The sequence below is a fragment of the Gopherus evgoodei genome, chromosome 13 (assembly GCF_007399415.2).
Source record: "Gopherus evgoodei ecotype Sinaloan lineage chromosome 13, rGopEvg1_v1.p, whole genome shotgun sequence".
NCBI lineage: Eukaryota > Metazoa > Chordata > Testudines > Testudinidae > Gopherus > Gopherus evgoodei.
The window spans coordinates 15,741,817-15,762,726 of record NC_044334.1 but is presented as its reverse complement, the minus strand read 5'-3'; the positions used below and the strand labels follow the sequence as shown (position 1 = coordinate 15,762,726).

The 20,910-nt window shown below is 41.5% G+C and overlaps 1 protein-coding gene across 5 annotated transcripts in view; it reads left to right on the top strand.

Moving 5' to 3' along the window:
- Nucleotides 1–20,910, top strand: part of LOC115661122 — a 45,074-nt gene continuing 24,164 nt past the window's right edge. The window contains exons 1-2 of one of the 5 annotated variants that reach the window (XM_030583296.1): nt 1–161; nt 1,496–1,546. In XM_030583296.1, the coding sequence (XP_030439156.1) occupies nt 78–161; nt 1,496–1,546 (135 nt within the window). In that variant the 5' untranslated portion in view covers nt 1–77. Of the gene's footprint in view, nt 162–1,442; nt 1,547–5,851; nt 5,908–20,441; nt 20,546–20,910 lie in introns of those variants that run through there. The other 4 variants (XM_030583299.1, XM_030583301.1, XM_030583297.1 and 1 more) reach the window with 4 other exon arrangements.

Below are 20,910 nucleotides of genomic sequence, written 5' to 3'. Positions count from 1 at the left end.
GCTGCTCCAGTCTCCGCTTGCTGCAGCCAGCGCACAACAGGCAGCAACAGCGCACAGAGCATCAGGATCCAGCCAGCATGGATAAAACTTTCGCCCAGTACAGCTCCGGGTGGCTCTTCCTGACAGCTGTGGCGCTCTGCTTATGGGGTGCCAAAGGCAAGGTAAACGGGCTGGTTCTCCCCTCTCCCCTAGGGACCTGCCCTGCTCCCCGCTCCCCCAGGCTTTGGGGGTACAGCTGCGGCTCTGTCGCCGCTGGGGGGGGGGGTCTGGGGTTGGAGCAGGGGCTGATTTCGCTGGAAGGGGCGGGTGTGGGTGGGTGCTGTTGCCCGGGCATGTCTGGCTGATGTTGTTTTTAAAGGGGATGGATGGGTTAGTGGTGGCTCTGAGGAGAGGGAAATGTTTGATGTGTAAATAGTGCCCATGGTAGGGGGAGGAGCGGGGGGAGCTGCTGCTGCTTTGTCACCGCTGGGCGATATTTAACCTATTCCCTTTCTAATGTAATAACACCAGCCTCTTCCCCCTAACCCGCCCCATCTCACTGCCTCGCCTCTCTACTAAACTGCCCTGGGATGTGCGCAAAGTTCCTTTTTTCTTTTAATTAAGTTGCAAGTGCTTGACCACATCTCAGACCTAATAGTCTTTTCACACCTTGCAGCCAGGGCAGTCGTTGGAAAGCCCGATTAGTGCTCAGTAGGAGGGACTGGTAAGATGACAGTGAACTGCTGGAGCCAATTAATTAGTTCTGAAACTGACCGAGAGCTCCTGGCTTTTGGCTGTGTCTTGAGAGCCCCTGGGAGACAAAAGTCATGCCATCTACAAGCTCCCGGGGCTCCCAAGCTAATGATCAGACTATATATAAAATACTGCCTATTTTCCAAGAGCTGCACTACTCACCCTAATACTTTGGAATGGCATCAAGTGTTGCTGTCCCCATTGTAGAGGTGGGAGACCTGAGGTCTCCTGGTCACAGGAGCGTGACAGAGCCAGAACTAAAACACTAGTGTTCTGACTCCAAGAGCTCATGCTGCTGAGGTGGGGGTGCCACACAGGAGAGTCATTTGTGGCTTTCCGAAGCTCAGAGCAGCAGGGGACTGGATCACCTCTAAACTACCCTAGGAGCCAATCTGCCAACCAGGGATTGCCAGTGCAGTGCAAAGGGTTCGTAGCAGGGCTCAGCATTGAGCCTAAAGATTTGTTTCAACCACTGTACTACACTACTGTACCTCTTTTTCCAGTTAATTTTAAAAATATTTTGATGTCTCTGTTTGCTTGTGTTACTGAAGTGCCCAAAACATGCTTGGTGCTGTATAGAAAAATAGAAAGCAAAAGTCCTTGTCCCAAAGATTTTACCTATTATGTGACTTGCTTTTCAAACTGTGTATTCTCTACTGTAAATACTATCATTCTCAACAATTCATTGTTTTATGTTCACATTTGCCCAGGCGCACAGCTATCTTGTAATATCTTGCTTTCATGTCTGAATTATTGACCTCAGAAATGCAGAATGGTGAAATCTGAGATTGTAGAGAGCACAATGTATACAAAGGTAATGTAATCCCTTATTGTAATGTATCTTGTACTCATTTTTGTATTTATATCCCATATTTGTGCCTTAGCAGGCTGAGCAGTGTGCAGGAAACAGTAAGGGTTTGTTTACATAAGGTAGGGTATTAATTTAAACTGCTATAGTTACACCTGTATAATTCCCCATGAGGAGTTATTCTAAAATAAGAGTGCCTCTTTCCAGTTTAGTTTGTCACTTTGGATGGGTTTAAGGTGAACTGCAAAAAGCCATTTGTATTTTGGAATAAGTGTGTTCACATACAGAAATTATAGTGGTTTAATTATAACTAGAATAATAGTAAGTATAACTAGAAAAATCTCCCAGGTACACAAGCCTTAAGGCTGAGGATTCAGATATTTCATACAGTTTCCCCTTATCTATACTTTGGAGATGACTTGAGGAGAAGGATTACTAGTTTATGATAATATATTGTGTATAAAATGGGCCAGAAAAAATAATTTGGCTAATGCAGACTCTGGATTGTGAGGGTATTACACACACAATCACACACTAGTTACCAAAAAAATAGCCCCAAACATATAAAAGCAATAACATGAAATGAAGTTTACATAGAAATTACAGAACCTAACCAGTAGAATTAACCTACCCTTTGATTTAGTGCTTTATAAAGCCCTTGAGACATATGAGTAGCCTGGTGTAATCACTTGCCTTGCTATCTATTATTACTTCCCTAATTGTGTGCATGTAATCCAGAATATGAACAGGGTTTAAACAACGCGACTGGCTATGTGTGGCACCTCCCCTAAAGGGACACAAGTATAAAATGGGATATATTAAATAGGTAGGGCCAGAAAAGCATCAGCTCTCTGGTTCCTTTGCGGAGCTTGAATATGTGCATATCCTTTTGCAATGTACAGTCATTTGCACAAGAAATGGTCACTAACCATTTTGATGAAATAATAGGCAATCCTGGTCCCACTGAAGGCAACAAGACTTTTGCCATTGACTTTAGTAGGAGCAGGAATAGTGTGGAATCTTCATCCTCTGTCCCAACCAACTTGTTATAAGAAAAGTTGTATGTAAAGCTCTCTCTACACTACTTAAAAAAATTCTGCTTTTTAAATTTAGGATAACTTACACGTTAGCTAGCCTGCTGTAAAATCCCAGTAGAGATAAGGCACTGTAATTTTACCACAGGATTGACCTTGCCTGGTTAACCATGGGTGGGAGGGTATAGCATTGACTCACCTAAAAGATGCTTTGTCTCTACGCTCTCTAACAGGATTTTATAGCAAGATAACTAATGTATGGTAGTTATCGTTCTGTACAAATTAATTGGATACTCATATGGAATTGCATTATTTACTAAACAAGGTACATAGCTTATTATCTGTTTTGTTAATGTGGATGCATACCTCTCTAGTCCAACTGCATGCTTCTCTTATCAAGCTGCATAATTCACTAGTTGTCTGATTTTTTTTTTTTTGCATACTTCTGAACTAGTTTGTCACTGTAATTTCTTCCATATATTAGATGGAATTAGTGTTAGCTGAGTTACATGCTTCTGCGTGTGGGTGGGGCATGGAAGAATGTTTGCACAAGCTGTATATTTTGGTAGATGTAAAACAGCTTTGCTGATCAACTTCCATTGTTCACACGCTTTGAAATCTATCAGTCTGATTTCCTTTAAGGTGTTTAACCTAGCTATGTACTGATTTTTAAAGAAGCGCCCTATTTAATGGTAGCACACCGAATCCGGTTGCAGCTTCCCGCATAGACATTACATCTTGTGAAGTCAATTTACCTTTTTTGATCGCATATAGTCTGTAAATTTGCATGACAGTACAGGATAACTTTCTTCAGAATGATAGCTATGCATCTATTCAAGTCTCACTAACCTCAGCCAGCATCCTGTAATGGAATCTCAGCACAGGCCTTTGAAAACTGTCTTGCAGCATGTGTGTATGTGAGACCGCTGAACTTGCTTGGTATTATCAAGGATTGTGTTATGGTCCTCAAACAGGAAGTCTCATTGTTTTTTATCCTTTTTGGTTGGATTCGGATTCTTAAAGAGTGGGACTTGTAGTTTTCCTCTAGGCTGATGGTTCAAATCCAATTCAGGTTAGCAGAGAGAAAAACTCTTTCCATCTGGAAACTGTATAATGTCCTGCAAGAAGTGAATTGTTAGGTGGTATCCTGTTCACATCATTAAAAATGATGACCAAAATTGATACTAACTGGTCCCCATGTTGGTTTCAGTACAGAGGTCAAGGATTGTGTGGGCCAGAGAGACTGAACTGCCCTTTCACCCTTGGAGACGTTCTGTCCAGGTCAAAGTTGAGGCGCATTGGCAAACCCATGTGGAGAAACTTGGACTGTTTGAAGCTTGTATCTGGTTTGTGGATAAATAGAATTCTGTCTCCAGGAATGTGAACCAAGCACTACATTAACAAGAAAAAAAAAAGTTAAAAATCAAATGAAAGAGAAACTGAAGAAGTGGTGGAGACTGTTGTTCCTGTTTATTTACAGCAAGTGGAACAAGATCTGAAGAACAATGGATTGTTTATCCTGGAGAAAATATAACTTTGAAGTCAAACAGATAGCAGGGCAGTCAAAATTCCTATTGTGTGTGAAGTACAGTTCTGTTAATAAAATCCTAAAAGAGAAGATCTCTATTTATCCAAACATAAATCCTCCTATGATATACTGCTATTCACTTGCTGCATTCAAAAAGAGTGTTTAATTTAAAAAAAAATACAAAAGCGGTCTTCTGCTATCCCAGACTCTCTAGCTAGGGACATGATCCTACCCCATTGAAACCAGTGGGAATTTTGCCATAGTCTTCAGTGGGAGCAGAATCCTTCCCAAGACCAGTCAAGTATTAAAAAGTTCAACTACTGAAATATGCACCTCAATTAGCAAAGAATGTGGCCTGATTAGTAAAGTGTATGAAATTTCAGCTACTAAAGTCTGCAGCTGATCAACAAAGCGTGTTGGACAATTGGCAATGTATCTGGAATCTCAACTACTGAACTACAGCATCCTGCCAGATCAACCAAGCATGCATCTGAATTAGTAAATTATGCAACTGGAGCAGCAAAATATTCACCTTAGACAGTAGAGAATGTAAAATCTGAAACACTTGAAAGAATGCACGATAGTTAAAGTCTATGGCAATTCAACACAACAGTAGGAAAAATAGGTAGCTCATTCAAGTATCTCCGGATGTGTCCTGTACTTAAAGAATTCCCCTAGCTAAAATGACAGCTAACTATTGAATAGTAGAAGTGATAAAGAATAGGGCTGCTAGTACTAATCTGGTTTTCAGCCAGGTGTGTTGTGTTCTGCCTTGTATTTAGCTGTGATCCTGAGTACATTTGCCAGACCTGAGAAGAGCTCTGTAAGCTCTCTCACCAACACAAGTTGTTCCAAGAAAAGATATTACTTCACCCACCTTGTCTTTCTAGGTGTATGCGGAGTTATTTTAGTGACACTTTAACTGGCTTTTCAGTTTCATATAATTATTACTTTAGTAGTCACTGCATGAGTACACAGAACTTTAGAAATACATAAAAGACAGGTTGCCAGCTGAGACAAGACGTCTTCAAAGAGGCTAAAGATTTCCCTAGCAATTAGTTTAAGGACTATTAATCTCTCCATTATCTGTGCAACTGTGCAGTAGAAATAGAATATTATAAAGTTTAAATAAAACTGGTAATATTTTTACTTTCCTCTTTGTTTACTCTCCTCTTTTAGCTTTCTTATTTGTTTACAGTACTCTCATATCTGCTAGCATTGCATTGACTCGTATTTGCTGCATGGAGTATTGGGATACCCAGCCTATCATGGTAGCTAATATACAAGTCTATAGTATTGTCCTACTTCTCAAATCCACAGGGGGAATTCCCTAACATCCTGAAGCCAGAAACTTGATTACCCTAATCTTAGTGTGTACATATAATTAATTTAATAAAATATTCTAGCTACAGTATTCGATTCTGATCTCCTGCAGTTGCTTCTTAAATTTTAAATTCTCCTCTCAACTCCTTATAAATTATATCACTTATTTTTGCATATACACAAGGAATGTGGGTTGTCTTGATTAATCAAAATGTATGGTTTCAAATCCCTATAAACAACTTGTTTATATTTGGAAGTCAATTTTTCTATACTGTCCACCTTCAGAAATGGAATGTATGACACTTGTTTTGTAGTGGCAATAGTAACTTTTACTATACTGTTCACTTCAGTACACCTCAAATTTGGACTATTATTTCATTTGTTATATAATAAATCTCTGCTTTTTTTAACCAGCTCCAACTGATATATACAACCGATTTGCAATGAACTTCTTATTTACAAAATTTCTGCTTCATTTCCAGGTCAGTTCAATGAATGATCCCATTTAGATCTTTTTTCCTGTCTCAAATATTTCCTACTGAGTCCAAATCGGTTCCCTTAAAACATAATTGATTTAGGTCATTGAACTATTATTTTTCATTCGTTAGTCTGCATCTTGCCACGGGTCTGACTGGTATTTCAGTTAGAACAATGTAGGAAGGTTTTTCTCTTAGAGGATAAAGTTCATGAGGAGGTTCTGAAGAAATAAAATCCTGGAGTCTGCATGCCTAGTTCCAGGCAATTTTATGTGTGAGAGAATATTTTGAGTCTAGTTCTTTCTTTTTAACATCTCACTGATCAACAATGTGATCCAAAGACGTTTTAGTCCTCATGACTCTAATTACTGAAACATTGAAGAGGCTGAAAATGGAAAAGACTTGTAAGATTGACTTCAAGTCTTGCATATCACATGGGACTCTCTTTAGAGTTGGACCATGATTTTTTTTCCCCATCAAGACCCTGATGTAGATCAAGAGGCCAAGGGATGTAACTTAGCAGGGAAGGAATCATGAAATTATATGGAATCACTTACATTATAGAAGTTAACGGGGTCCTGCACCACTAGAGATACAAACTGTCCTTGGGATGAAAACTGTAACCAAAGTCCCTTCTAACTCTCTGATAGTTGTCCAGCTTGAAGCAAATGATCCCATAGCACTATCTGAAAAGAGAAGGGGACTCTGTCTCCTCTCCTGTGGTAACTAAGAAATACTGTAATAGTAGAGTGTGGTTTGTTTTTTCTTCTTTCACATGACAGACATGGGGGCATTAAGGTTTTTGTTTTGCCTTTAAAATATTGGGTGCCAAATACTGCGAGAAGATGGATACCAAACACTGACCTAAGTGGAACAATGACTAGGTCTAGCATAGCACCTCCTAGAATCACAGAATGTAAGGCTGGTGGGGACTCAAGAAATCCTCTAGTCCATCCCACCCCACCCCTCCCATGCTGAGGCAGGACAAAGTACCTCCACCATCCCTGAAAGGTATTTATCAAATCTGTTCTGAAAAGCCTCCAATGACCGGGATCCCACAACCTCCCTTGGTGACCTATTCCAGTACTTAATTATCCTTAAAGTTAGGAAAAACTTTCTAATATCTAATCTAAATGTCTCTTGCTACAGATTAAGTCAATTACTACTTTCAGTGGCCATGAAGACCGGTTGATCAACGTGCTTTTTATAATATCCCTTAACATATTTGAAACTGTTACCAGATCCCCCCTCCTATGTCCTTTTCTGTGTTGAGCATACCTCATTTGCCTACATGATTGCTCTGCTACTATGGTTTAACTTGTGAATTTTTAAAACCCTGTAGGTTGTTTTTTTCAAAGCTAAAATGCTGCAGTAGTACATGGCTCTGCATTGGCTCCTTAGGACTATGCACACTAAACATTAAATGCCAAATTTACTGATATTGTTGCCTATCATTAGCACTTGAATCTTAATTAGATGGGAGGAAGGGGTTAGGCTGTGCCTTGAGTATGAAAGGTGCTAATAGAACTAAATTATTTTCTGCTTGGACAAGTCCTTGAATAATACTGGTGAGTCTATAGAATCTTGAGTTATGTGTAGACTAGTTATACAAAAGTTATCCTGTCAAATTATTAACTAGCACCTTCATCTCTTGAAATCACTTAGACTCCATCTGAGAACACCTTAATCCTTGTTACAGCTTGTAGTAGTGAATTGTCCAGTATTGCATTCTGCAGTAAGGTGCATCCCTACTCATTCCATCCTCAATAAAACATACATGAAACATAGTGAGAAGTGATCCAAGTGGTGTGGGTGTGGGTGTGTGTGGTGCGGGTGCATGGATCAGCATTCACGTTGCACTCCCCGTTAGTACCCTGCCCAAGCCAGGGGAGCTAATGATCCAACCAACGGACCATATGCTAAGAAGAAGAAGTGTGAGAAGAAAAAGCCATTTTCCCTTTGCGTGCTTCTTTTCTTTCTAGGAGCCAGATCCGAAGACCACTGAAGTCAATTACAGTCTTTTTCTGGATTTCAGTGAGTTGGGATCAGGCTGTAGGTGCTGCTGACTATTAGTAGTAGTGGGACACTGAAGAAGTGGGTCACTCAGCCCTTCATCTGTACTCAGTGTTAGGGGGAGACCTTTAATGGCAGAACAGTCATTAATACTTTGCTTTCACGGCACCTTTGTTTTAGGATTTCAAAGAGCTTTACAAATATCTAAGTAAATTAAGAGAAACTCATAGTTCTGAGGAGCATGTGGATCACCATTACTTCTTAAGTATAAGGCATGGGTGGGAATCAAAGCTCCAAACAAAGGCAAGTTAATTAGATGCAAGCAATTGATGACTCAGCCATAACTTGTTACTCTGTCTGCATTTTCATCCAATTTTCTTCTTATTCTTTTTTATTAGCTGCCAGATTGCAACATCAAACCAAAAGGGAACATAGGTCTCCATTCAGAGCTATTGCAGAGTTGAGAGTGTCTTTCTAAAGTGGACAGATCACCAGTCCCTTACTTATCTTCAATTTACCTGAGGGGCAGGAGCCCTCCTGGGTTAATTGCCTGTACATGTTCCACTTAGCAGCTGCCTTGGTTACCAAACATACTTCAGCCCAGAGTGATAGCTCAGGCCCTTTTAAAGGGATAATTTTCAGGGTTTGCATAATATGTGGGACCTCAAGCTGCTGGAACTGAGGATCAAGCCATGAGTTGCTAGTCCTCTGGTCCACTGCCTACAGCATAGGTCTGTGTGTATGTGTGGTGGGGAGGGGGTGTCTGACTGACTGCGAGTTGTGTTTTCAAATGCAGTTAAGACCTGCCTGTTTGAGTTTCAGGGCCCCATGTAGCTGTTTGTTTTTAAGGTTGGCCTTGACAATGTCAAGTCTGGTAGGCTGAAGGTTTTGACTTGCTTCTAAAAGTAACAGTAACTTATTCCAAGTTTCCTGGTAACTTGAAAGAGAGAGAAGAAAGGGCATCTGCAAAGCAGATTTATTAGGAAAAATAAACTGCTCTCTGGTTGGGACCTTATAATAACAAATTCAATGTCAGTTTTTCCTCTGGCTGCAGTGCCCCTGAGGCTTCCTCATTTTCCACCTCTCTCACTTCCCAAAATAGTCTGTCCTCCTGTGTAGGCTGTAAAGTGAAATTTACAAGCATCCTGCTCTCTGAAGTCCTGGCAGAGCAGGAGTCTTGTAAATTTCCCTTTACACCACACACAAGAAGAGATAAGCCCAGGCACAGTGAGGTGGGGAAAAGAGTTGCCATTTATACTCTCACCATTTGAACTATAACAGATTTTTTGATATCTAGTGAATTTTAAAGTGTAGTTATAAACAAAATATTATTTCCAAAATTGTGTTTGTAAGTATTAAAGAATCATTATAAATGTCCTCTCTGTAAGGCTCCCTCATCCCTATTTCCTTACCTTGAACTTGTTTCCTTGAATGACAGGAAGAGTATCTGAGGAGGCACAGTAATGATTCTGTGGTGCAAGTGGTGAGATGGAATGTTTGCAGATGAGCTTTCACATGTGGAATGTTTTCTTCTCCATATGGTTTTATAACATAAACACTCAACATGTGAAACTTCCAAAGTGCCGTGATGAGGAACAATTGCTTCATGTGGTTGAAAAAGAAATCCAAGCTCAGACTAGCCTTTGTCGATTTGCAAGGCACTTTTATGTGCGTATAGCTGTGGATTTTTTTTTTTAAAGCTCAAAACCTTTTTTGGCCATGAAAGAGTGGGTGGGTGTTTTGTTGACTATGTGGTAAAGGCTTGAAAGAGACTTACCCAGGTAGTCTGTTTCTGCTTTGATTTTTTTTTTTTAATTTTAAATTTTGAACAATGGAGCTGTATGTGGATTAGTCATTTGAATTTTCTTTTAAGAAACAACTTCCATAACAAAAGACTACTTTTTAAAAAACAAACAAACAACCTATCCAAATGTATCTTCACAGACATACACAGCATATATTGACCTATACTGGACTACAAACAAGATTATTTTACTGCAACTCTATAGATTTTGGTTGGTGTACATTTTTTTTGTTGCTGAGAAGTTTAAACACATTCTGACCATGTTCCCTTACTCTTTAATTTGAGCTGCTTTGGCCTGTTCAATTTCTAGAAAATGAAAACCAGATTGACCTTCTGAGAGTTCCTTCTCCACCCCCACCAATTTCCACCAGCCATATCGTTTACTATTACATTTTTCTATGGTGTGTTGTGTAAATTTTGTTAATTGGAGCTCAGTCTTGTAGGAAAAGGACCTATATTGACCTATTAAAGCCCTGAAGCAAATGATCATGGCATCTTGAACTCTTCATTACAACAGTTTACTTTTGTTATTTATGGTGCTCCCATCAAATTCATGATTATTTGCCTGAGGAGACTCTCTAAATGATGCCTTTGTTTCTCTTTCTGAGGCATTAATTTTTTTTTTTTGAATGAGAGCACTTGGCATTGCATTTGCATCAAAAAGTGGGGAAAAACAGGATGGCGGCTTTGTATGAAGGTAGGATCTTGTTTGATATGGCATTTTGCATCCAAATCACAGAACCTCTCTAAAGAAAGCAATACACACTTCAGCAATTCCCAGACCGAATAGGGTTTGAATCTATTGCATTTATGGTCACACCAGAACTAGTTTCCCCAAGGATCAGCCATGAATTTTGTGACTTAGAAAAAGTCTATGAGAAGACACCAGTTGTTTTTGTGAACTCCACGAACACCACCACTCCATGGTGTCTGTTATCTTACATATGTTGTATGCTTCTTTATAGCTGTCAAAAGTTTGTGTGATGATGAGAGGGAAAAACAGTGAGCAAAGACTACTTGCATCTGCATTGAACTTATTGTATGACCCTGGAAGTTTATACCATATGGTAACCCTAGTTTGTGTGAACTATTAATGAGAGACAGATTTTTGCTTTTAATACGGATCTTGTTTGCTAGTTAAAAGTTCTGTCCTCCCCCACCCTCTAAGAATGGATCTGGAAATTCTGCTTCTAGTGTAATACATTAATCCAGAAGTGGGAAAGAGCCACTGAACCAAGGGTTCTCAACATCCTTTTTCTTCCTGAATACATTTAGGAAGAGGAATGGATTCTGAAACTTCAAATTGTAACATGGGGTTGCAGTATGCGGGAAAAGTTGAGAACCACAGATCTAGTCCACTTCTCTGCCAGTGCAGAACTCTTATCTATATTGTACACTTCTACTAGTGTTTTCTCTAGTTTATAAATGTTTCCAGTATTGTGGCTTCCACAGTTCCCTTGGGTGACTATTCAACAATTTAACAGCTCTCACTGCAGGAATATTCTGCTAATATCCAGTCTAAACTTTGTCTCTTAACTTCATCCCATTACTACCTGTTGTACCATCAAGTATTTATATAGATTGCAGTAGTGCACATAATGAACTAGGCTCTTTTCAAATGCAGAGGGAAAACTTTGGTCCCTGTCACAAAGGCCAATAAAACAAAATGGTAGAATGTTTCCCCATCCCCTTGTCTTTTTGCTTAGCAAAACTATATGTATTTAATCTCCCATCCATCTCAATTTTTGTTGCTCTTCTCAGAACTATTTCCAATTTGCCAGTTTCTCCCCTATGACAAAGGGATCCAGAAACAACCACTATTCCAGGCATGGTCTCACCAATAGGTCTACTGTTCCTCCCTCCAGGGTGCTTCAGATTTGTCTACATAGGGAAATCTGCCAGCATAACTATACTGGTATAATTATACTGCTATAACTCCCTGTAAGGACCCTCTTATTCTGGAATAAGAATGCCTTTTCTTGGTTTAGTTTACATCATTTTTGGAAGGGGTTTAAGGTAAACCCGGAAAAGCCATTCTTACACTGGAACGGGAGTGTTCATGTGGTGTATAGCAGTAAAAATAGGTCAGTAAATCTCTCTTTATTTGTTGGGTCTTCTCCTTTCTGCTCTTGCTCTTAGCTGGAGGGTAAAGACTGTATAGTAAAGTGAAAGCTACTATATTGTTGAGCTGTCTTGGTGAAGAATAGGAGTTTTGTTAGATGCATATGAAAAGGTCTATATATATAGGACAATCTTGAAGAAGTAAAATATTGTTGCATTTTGCCATGGTTGCTCAAGTTGCTTTTATGAAAGATTCAGGGTGCCTCCATTTTTGGGAGCCCATCATGATACCTTGGTTCTTATGTTCAAAGCAATGAGAATCTGCATGTCCTACTAAAGTAAATAAGACTTATAGGTGCTCACCCTCTCTAAAAAGCAGGCCCAAGGTGCCTCAAATTTGGCAGCCAAAATCTGTGACTTTTCCTAAAAATTCTGCCCAAATAACATGTTTATATAGTAGTTTACAGTCAAAGCCCATCTCTAAATTATGCTAGAGATGCTGAAGTTTTGGTTCCTCATCTGAGCTTCTCCAAATAACATAGATGTTCAGTTCTGGGATTTTGGTTTGGTGTATCTGCACTGTACACAAATACAAATTGTGATTTGAAATGTTGTACAGATGCTGATTACGTTGTTGTTAAAGAGCTGCTGATTATATCATGGACAGCTGTAGTGTTCAGTTGGTAACTGTTTGAAAATAGCCTCTGTTTGTGCGTCTGGGAACAAGCATTTGTTTGTAAGCTGGAAAACGTTTGCAGATAAATGAGAACCAGTTCTGTTGTTCTCTGTAGAAGCTGGAGAGCCTTGTTGTTCTGCCTGATGGTCGTCGGAGTGCCCATGTTTATGCTGTAATTTCTTCCTCCAGAAAAAATCAAATGTGGGGGAGAGGAGGGACAGTGACTTCATGGTACAATTATGCAATCGGCTTGAGACTGGGTATCAAAATACATTAGTCTGCAGTGGTGAAGCTGGCCAGGTGGTGGGGGGATACCAAAGACCTCTGTAATGAGAATGCTGACCTTATCTTGCCTCTTCTGCAGCTTCTTTGATTGATGCATACTTGGGGGACAGTCTACCTAACAGTCCAGCAGTCTGGTGGAGAACATGTGACTGCTTCCACATCTACAGCCAGTTGTGCAGACCTGCTGTAATGGGGCTCACTCACCACTCTGGCACTTCCTGCTGGCTGTCTTGGGAATTCGCTTTGCATGTTAGTGCGCCCTCTTCGAGTCATGCCTTGCCGCCATCACTCCTGCTCTAGGACCCACATCTCTCCAAGGACCGCAGCGTCCTCTTCAGTGGCACAGCCCTCTGGCCATGCCACACACTGTGCTCCCCCATTCCAGGGGACCTGCAGTCTGCTGTTCAGCCACTTCCCCTAGTGGCTACTGCAGCGAATTGTCTGGCCACTTCCTCCCGGCCCCAGAATCCTCTTTGCCCTTGCCTCAGGGCCACCACCTGCAAACCCCAGCAGCCAGCCAGGAGCTGTCTCTTGCTCCCCCAGTCCCTGCTAGCAGCACTGCTGTATCCAGGGTGCTGGCAGTTCTCTCAGCCCTCCAGAGACACATTCTTCCTCCCTGGGCTCCCAGCAGAGAACTGAACTCCTGTTTTGGGATTCTTGTGTATTCTGTATTCTAGGCAATAAAGTAGTATCATGTTACAACCTTGCACCAAGAAGATTTATTATCTAATTTACTTGTATGCTGTGAAACAAAGAGTCCAAAATGCAGCCTGGTATCAGAAGGGCCCTTGTTTGTGGATGTCTCCCCTGACTGAGAGAACACACAGGCTTATGCAGTAAAATGTAAGTGTCTCCTAAACCCTCCAGAATTATGCATTCAGCTTCACAATCTCCCTGTGAGGTGAGTAAATAGTATCTCTATTTTATAGATGGAAAGATTAAGGCACTGAGAGGTTAAGTGCCTGCCTAAACTTACACAGCAAATTAGTAGCAGGTTTTAGGCTAGATCCCAGGAGTATAGACATCTAGTTCTTTACTCACTAGATTTTAGTCCTTCCCTTCCTTTACTCTAATAATCTTATTGCCCTCCTTGACTTTGGCAGCAGTAGGCTTTTATAGTCTTCCCTTACTTAGTAGTCCTATCTGCATTTTTCATTCTCCTGTAAACTGGAGAAAATATAGTAGAAAGTTTAGTGATACACAAGAAAACAGGGTCCTGTAAAGCTGTCAGGTGTGTGCCAGGAAGGATTATGAAAAGACTTGGACCCTTTCCTAGAAATGGGATTTGCAGAGTGGAAATGTCACATCCCATAATCACTTTCTTGTAGTGGAACTGCTGTTCCCTACCACAATAACAAGAGCATCTGTTCAAAAATGCAGTGTTGGTTTTTTCTCAAATCCCAAAGGAAAATGTTACCCGTTGCTGAAAACACATGTCCGCAATAGGCACAGATGAATGGGAGACGGAAATAGCTTTAACTGCAGTCTGTAGACAGCACTAAAGTCTGTTCATCCCTGCTTCAGAAACCCAAGATTGAATCCTTAAGCAGCAGTGTGGGTGAATTTACTAATGTAGCTGGAAGAAGAATTGTGTGTATGTCCCTGATCAAATAAAATGTGGAGTGCTGTGGTTTGTAACTGACAAGAATTTTTCCAAGGCCAGTTCAACTAAATCCTAGTTGAGAATCTGAAAAGGAATGAGACCTCTTTCCCTGCCTCTACCAGAGCAGCAATTCATTCTTTATTTATAGCCAGATAATTCGCATAGCCTGACAAACATCTGTGGATAGGCATGAACATGTCTATTAATCTGTCTCTTATCCCAGGGAGTCTCAGCCTTTTTCTTTCTGAGCCCCCTCCCCTCCCAACATGCTATAAAAACTCCCCAGCCAACTAGTGCCACAACAACTGTTTTTCTGCATATAAAAGCCAGGGCCAGCATTAGAGGGTAGCAAGCAGGACAACTGTCCAGGCCCCACACCTTTGGGGGCCCCACAAAACTAAGTTGCTCAGGCTTCAGCTTCAGACTCAGGTGGCAGGGCTCAGGGCCCCAGGAGTCAGCCCTGCACAGCGGCACTTTGGCTTTCTGCCCCGGGCTCCAGCAAGTCTAACATTGGCCCTGCTTAGTGGACTCTCCTGAAACCTGCTTGTGGCCCCTCAGGAGGCCCCAAACCCTTGGTTGAGAACCACTGTCTTGTCCAACCTATAAAGGTGTCTATATTTAACACCTCCCTGTCTCAGAAATGGACTATCCGACACTTCCCACATGTGACACAGAGTTTGAATGCAATGTGATATTATAAGTTGTTAGGGACAGGGCCCTTGTTATTTTCATGCCTATCTGTAAAGCACCAAGGGCATCATAGTGTCAGACACAGTGGTAACAACATGGTTCACTACTTTTTTAGGATCTAGTCTGTATTAACTTTGCCTGTAATACAGCTAACATCAAATGTCCTATACCCATGAGCAGTCACCTTTTTCAAAATAATAAATGTAAGGCCCATGGCTCGATGCTCAGAGGGGAAAAAGCTCTCCATTTCCTCTATGACAAGTGCTGCTGAATAGAGTTTCACTTGCATAGGCCAGCTACTCACAATTCTCCTAGTGACACTGGTTAGTGGCCATAATAATACATGAACATGGATTTTGCACGGGGTAGTGGGCTCCTAAAGAGAGGAAAGAGCTCATTCCCAGGCATCCAGGATTCTGCTCAAAAGTCTCAGGTGCTCTTGGCTCCTCTCCGGTGGGGACTCCACAGTGAGGTACAACAGAGCACAGGAGCAGAGCTGAGTGGATTCTGGCAAGGCTCTGCTCATCCAGCACCTTACATAAAGCTGAATCACTAAACTAGGTGATGGCACTTCTGCGTGAGACTAGCAAGCTGCTTCCTTGGTACTGGAAAGAGGCCATGGGTTGTTGTGACTCGCTGATCCAAACCATGAGTGGGATTTAGTAGATGGGTGAGATAGTACCTGTGGGACATTGTCATGAGCAGGTGGGAAGGCAGTTAAATGAACAATTGTCAAAGTTACTGGGAAAGGGAGTGGGTTTTACTCTTTATTTGCATATATATTTTGTTGTGTTCTCCCAATTTTATAACTGTTCCCTTTCCCCAATAAAGATTTTGTTTGTTTGACTCTACACAGACCCTAAATACTTGCCAGTGGGGAAGTTCTACCTATTAAGGGCACCCAGGAGGGTGTTTAGTTTCCCCAGATTTCTGGGTGGGGGCTTGAGCTGGCTTAGTTATTTATCAAGAAAGACTTTAGATCAGTGTTTCCCAAACTTGGAACACTGCTTGTGTAGGGAAAGCCCCTGGTGGGCCGGGCCGGTTTGTTTACCTGCCGCGTCTGCAGATCCATCCGATCGTGGCTCCCAGTGGTCGCAGCTCTCTGCTCCAGGCCAATGGGGGCTGCTGGAAGTGACAAAATGTCCCTTGGCCTGCACCGCTTCCAGCAGTTCCCATTGGCCTGGAGCAGTGAACTGCAGCCAGTGGGAGCCGCAATCGGCTGGACCTGAGGACGGGGCAGGTAAACAAACTGGGCTTTCCCTACACAAGCGGCGTCCCAAGTTTGGGAAACACTGCCTTTGATATATTGAACCTGGCACTTTTTGCTGCTGTTAACCAGCTAGCAGAGTGTCATAAAAACAAAAGGATTCTCCTTCCTATGTCTCACTGAAATATTTTTACTTAGTTCTCTTTTCACATGCTTAAGAATAACTTAAAGTTAAAATTTTTTTTAAATATCTCCACATAGATCAGAGGAATACACTTATTTTTGAACTCTGTGTGGAACTAAGCTTTTACTGATCAAAGTTTGGATTATATATAGGCAATTTGATCTGGTAATTAGACAGGATCCACATAGGTCAATTCTCAATCCTTCCTTTCTGAAAGACATTTGAACTTGTGCGTGGCTCCAGAAACCAGAGGGAGCTTGTCCACACTTAAAACTTCAGGCCACTGCAATGTAAACACCTCCCATTGCCATAGGTAATCCCCCTCTCTGAAAAGTGGTAGATAGGTCAAAGGAAGAATTCTTCCATCGATTTAGCACGGTATACGCAGGTATTTACGTTGTCTTAACTATGTCACGTAAGAGTGTGGATTTTTCACACCTCTGAGAAACGTAGTTATGCCAACCTAATTTTCTGTGTAGACATGGTCTGAGACTCTCCACTACACTAACTTCTTGGTGTAGGTATAGGTCACTAGATTGGGGTTTAAAGACATAGAAGACCAACCTGGTGGGAAGATAAGGCAAGACGTGCTAGAGACTTTGTGTTTTGGTCTTGGTGTGGCACAATCTTTATGTGCCCTGTATTTCCATCTGTAAAACTGTAAAACGCTTTCTTCCCACTAAGTAGTTTTAGCACTGTACTCTTCGCTTAATGTCTAACCCTACTCTGGAAGGGGACTGCAAAAGTTCTCATCCTATTATGTAATACAGTAGTATCTTCTGCTAATGCTGACACAGTCTGGGGTTTGGAGGAGACAACATCAAGGGCAACAATGAAAGTTCAACTGGAGTCTTCAGTTGGTGATGCAACATCACAAAGAACTGAGTCACCAACATAAAAACAACTTTAGATATTAGAATGGAGACGTGAAAAATAAATGTGTGAATGATGAGCTGAAACTTCTGAAAACAAATACACACACTTTAAAAAAAATATTGGCAAAGCACTAGCTATGAATCCTCCCATTGACTTTGTGCTCTAGTTTGAAAGACTCCCATTAAATTCCATGGTCTCTGGATCAGTCAGTTAGTGAAATGAATGTCCTATAGAGCTCTTAGTTGGTTTTTAAATGTCTTTCATGCCTGGGATGGGCAATCCTTGGAAGATTCTATTCTGAGAAGCATCCTAAAGCTCAGACTTTTTCAGCCTAGAAATCTCTATGAGAAAAGGACATTGGGTTTCAGCTGGGAACCGCACTATACTTTTGGGAGTGTTGCAGCTAATGCCAGGTCAGCAAGAAAGACCTCTGCAAACAATGAACAAAAAAAAAATTTTTTGGTAAATGTCAAAGTTCTGTGTTTGCTTCCAGTTTTGGCTGAAGGTTCAGGCCACACCTCATTTCATTCCAGTTGGTTGGTTTTGCTCTAATAGCCCGGTGAGTTCCAGAGATCCTTCATTCAGAATGAAGTTCCTCTGCTCCAAGAGGGAGGGATCTCTAACCAAGACATTGCACCTTGCTCTGCACAGTTTGAGTCATCCCAGAATTTATTGGTAGAACTGAGATTTGTAAAGAGGTCCCTGAGGGAGATGAAAGGAAAGGGAGCTGGTGAGGTGGTCTTAAGTCCTGCCAACACTTTCAAACTTGTGATTTTAAAATGGACATTTAAAGAAAATTGTGGGGTGGGGGGAAGGGGGACATGTTTAAGACAGTGTGCTGAGCATTGGCAGCTTCTAGTGACTTACATGGGAGCTGGAGGTTCCCATACCTCAAGTGAGCTGCCTAAAGTTAGGCATCGAAACATGAAAACCTTGGCCCCCAAGATAGGTTTTTCTGACAGCAGTAGATCTTAATTGCACCCTCCTATGGCATATCTTGAGCTAGCTGCCGTATGAGTAAGGCTCCAATAGATCTCTCAAATGGTATCATTGAGATAGAATCATGCTGCTGTTCATGGAAGAGGCACTTTTAAAAACAAACAGAAAAAAACGCATGCAATATTCCCTACCTTCACTGTGGAAAAATTACCAAAATGTCAAAGCAGTGATGCCTCCTCCAGAAAAGGATAGGACAACGCAGGGTAATAGCTGAATTTCTGAGTTGGACCTTAAGAATATTGTGTACCTCAGTCTGTGCATGTGTATCTTCTCTTTGCCCCTTCCTACTCCTGATGTTAAGTCTTCTTTGTATGCTGTTCAAAGCAAAGCAATGAAAATCATTGCCTTGAAGGGGAGGTAATAACACATCATTATGAAACGTTAGAGGGAGTGATCAGTGTTAGAGCTATATTCCTCCCCCTATGAAATTTAGATGGGTGGAGGTTTGAGAAGGGGTTTCATTTATTTAACCTGTTCAGGGCCATAACCGAGAGTGACTTTCAGTCTATTTGCTCAGTCTGAAACTGGGAACAAACAACAGAAAGGTGAGACCTTTGCTGTAAAGCTAGAATGTACATGGTAGCACTTCTATGGCCTAAAGGAAAAAATAGTTTTTTGGGACTTCCAGGTTTTTGATTATCATTATCAACGGCTTGGATTGCCTCATATGTGTTTTTAGTAGATTGTGTGTCTTGTTTTCTCTATGAGGAATTTCATTCTGATTCTTGGTGCTTTTCCAAGGGAGCTGATATTTCCTGGGTGAGTAAATATAAAAGAAAACAAACTACATTGGATAGGTCCCAAGCTGGTGAATCTGAAATTCTGAATGTGAGGAGTTACACAAACCTCAAGATGACAGGATGAGGGGACTCTCTTGTTTCTTCCTTCTCCACCTCTTTAAAATAAATATTTTTGGATCCTGCCTGCAATGCTGGGACAACTGTGCAGCTAGGCTGCTGCAGACAGCAGCCCCCTGTGTCTAATGTAGATAAGGAAAACATGTTGGTACCTTTCTTTTTAATTGTGCTCAAACATGGTTCTTGCTAGAAATGAGCTAATAGCTTACCTTTTTTTTTTAGTAAGGGAATTGATTTCTGCTTCCAAGTGGTCTCTATAAAGTGGAATAGGGAATTACATCATCATGGAGTCTTAGGACACTGCCATCACAACCACCATACTTCTACCCAAAAAACATGGAACAAAACTCCTTTTTGAGTCCTGATAATATCATTTGTAGAAGACTGCACTCAGCACTGGATTGCCTCCTCACAGCTGGTGTGGCATAGTAGGTTCTCCTTTTTTAGCACCCTCTACCAACAGCTGTTCCAGCCCTGCAGTGCTATGGATCTTTTCTCATGACTCAGCCCTTTGCTCAGGACATGTTCAGTGCCACCCCTTCCAGAGGAACAGAAAGTCCAACAGAAACATAAGATCCCTCCATCTGGTCTGCTGCCCTCAGTTATAGGCCTAGTGGTCTGTACACCCCTTGAGGGCTGTCAAAAGTCTTTACCCCCTTATGTCAAGGGTTTCACACCATCTTCTCTGGGTGGCAGGTAGGAGAAGTGAGGCCTGCCCTCTGCATTAAGTTCTGGTCCAAGGACTCCAGGAAAGGCCATCAGGGTTCACTTCACCAGACTCCTTGCTGTCACGTTCCTACCTAGCCTTTCCTTGGGCTTTCGCCTCACCCTTCAAGGGACTTCTTTGTTCCCTACAGGGCTCTTCACTTGCTACTACCAGGAAAGCCCCTTTTGCACTAAACTTCCTCTGCTTGTAGCACCATGAAGACCCTGCCCGTCTGAGTTTCATCGTTAATTAGGCGTGGCAGACCCTCCAGGTGCACCCAGATGGGTTAATTAGCCTCTCCAGCCCACATTTATACTTTCATCACCTGTGTGGGATAGCTGTCTGAGTTTGGGAGATAAGCAGGGTAATACCTGACCGCAGTGAACTGGGAATTGGCCATTCAACGGAGTTTTAAAAAACACTGAGAGTCCTAGGCAAACTTACAAGCAGTGAACAACCCAGGACACTCTGGTAGCCTTCTCTATGATTGTGTTCAGTGATGCTCTACACCTCTACTATGGTATAGGGTATCTTCACCTTCTCCTTTTCTCTCTCCTCTTTTCGTTTCTCTATTTACAGGATCTCCAGTAACTGGAGCCTAGAAACCATCAAACCATTCACTGACCCCTGATGCCTTCTCTTCTCCTCATCTCATCCCTTGGAACCTTCATCTGTCTGAGCAGGTCATTCAGTTTCATGTGCTGGTGGGGATAAGCACTCCCAATTGTGACCTTTACATTCTCATTGTGTTAAGGTATCTTTTAATGGCACATTGTTGCAATAGCACTCCTGCATAAGATTCTTCATGAGAACTCAGAAGACTGATGTGAGAGCCCCCTGCACAATCTCTGATCATCTGTTAAAATCTTCGTATGAGATGCAAAAGATTAGCCTTCCCCATGATTTATCTGAGTGATGTTGGCATATTTTACCATTTAAAAAAAATTCCTATAATTTGAAAAGATTAAAAATAAAATGTGTCAAACAAATTCTCTGCCTAAATGCATGTTTCTGCAAGTCTATGACTCTATACATTGGTAAATGTAGT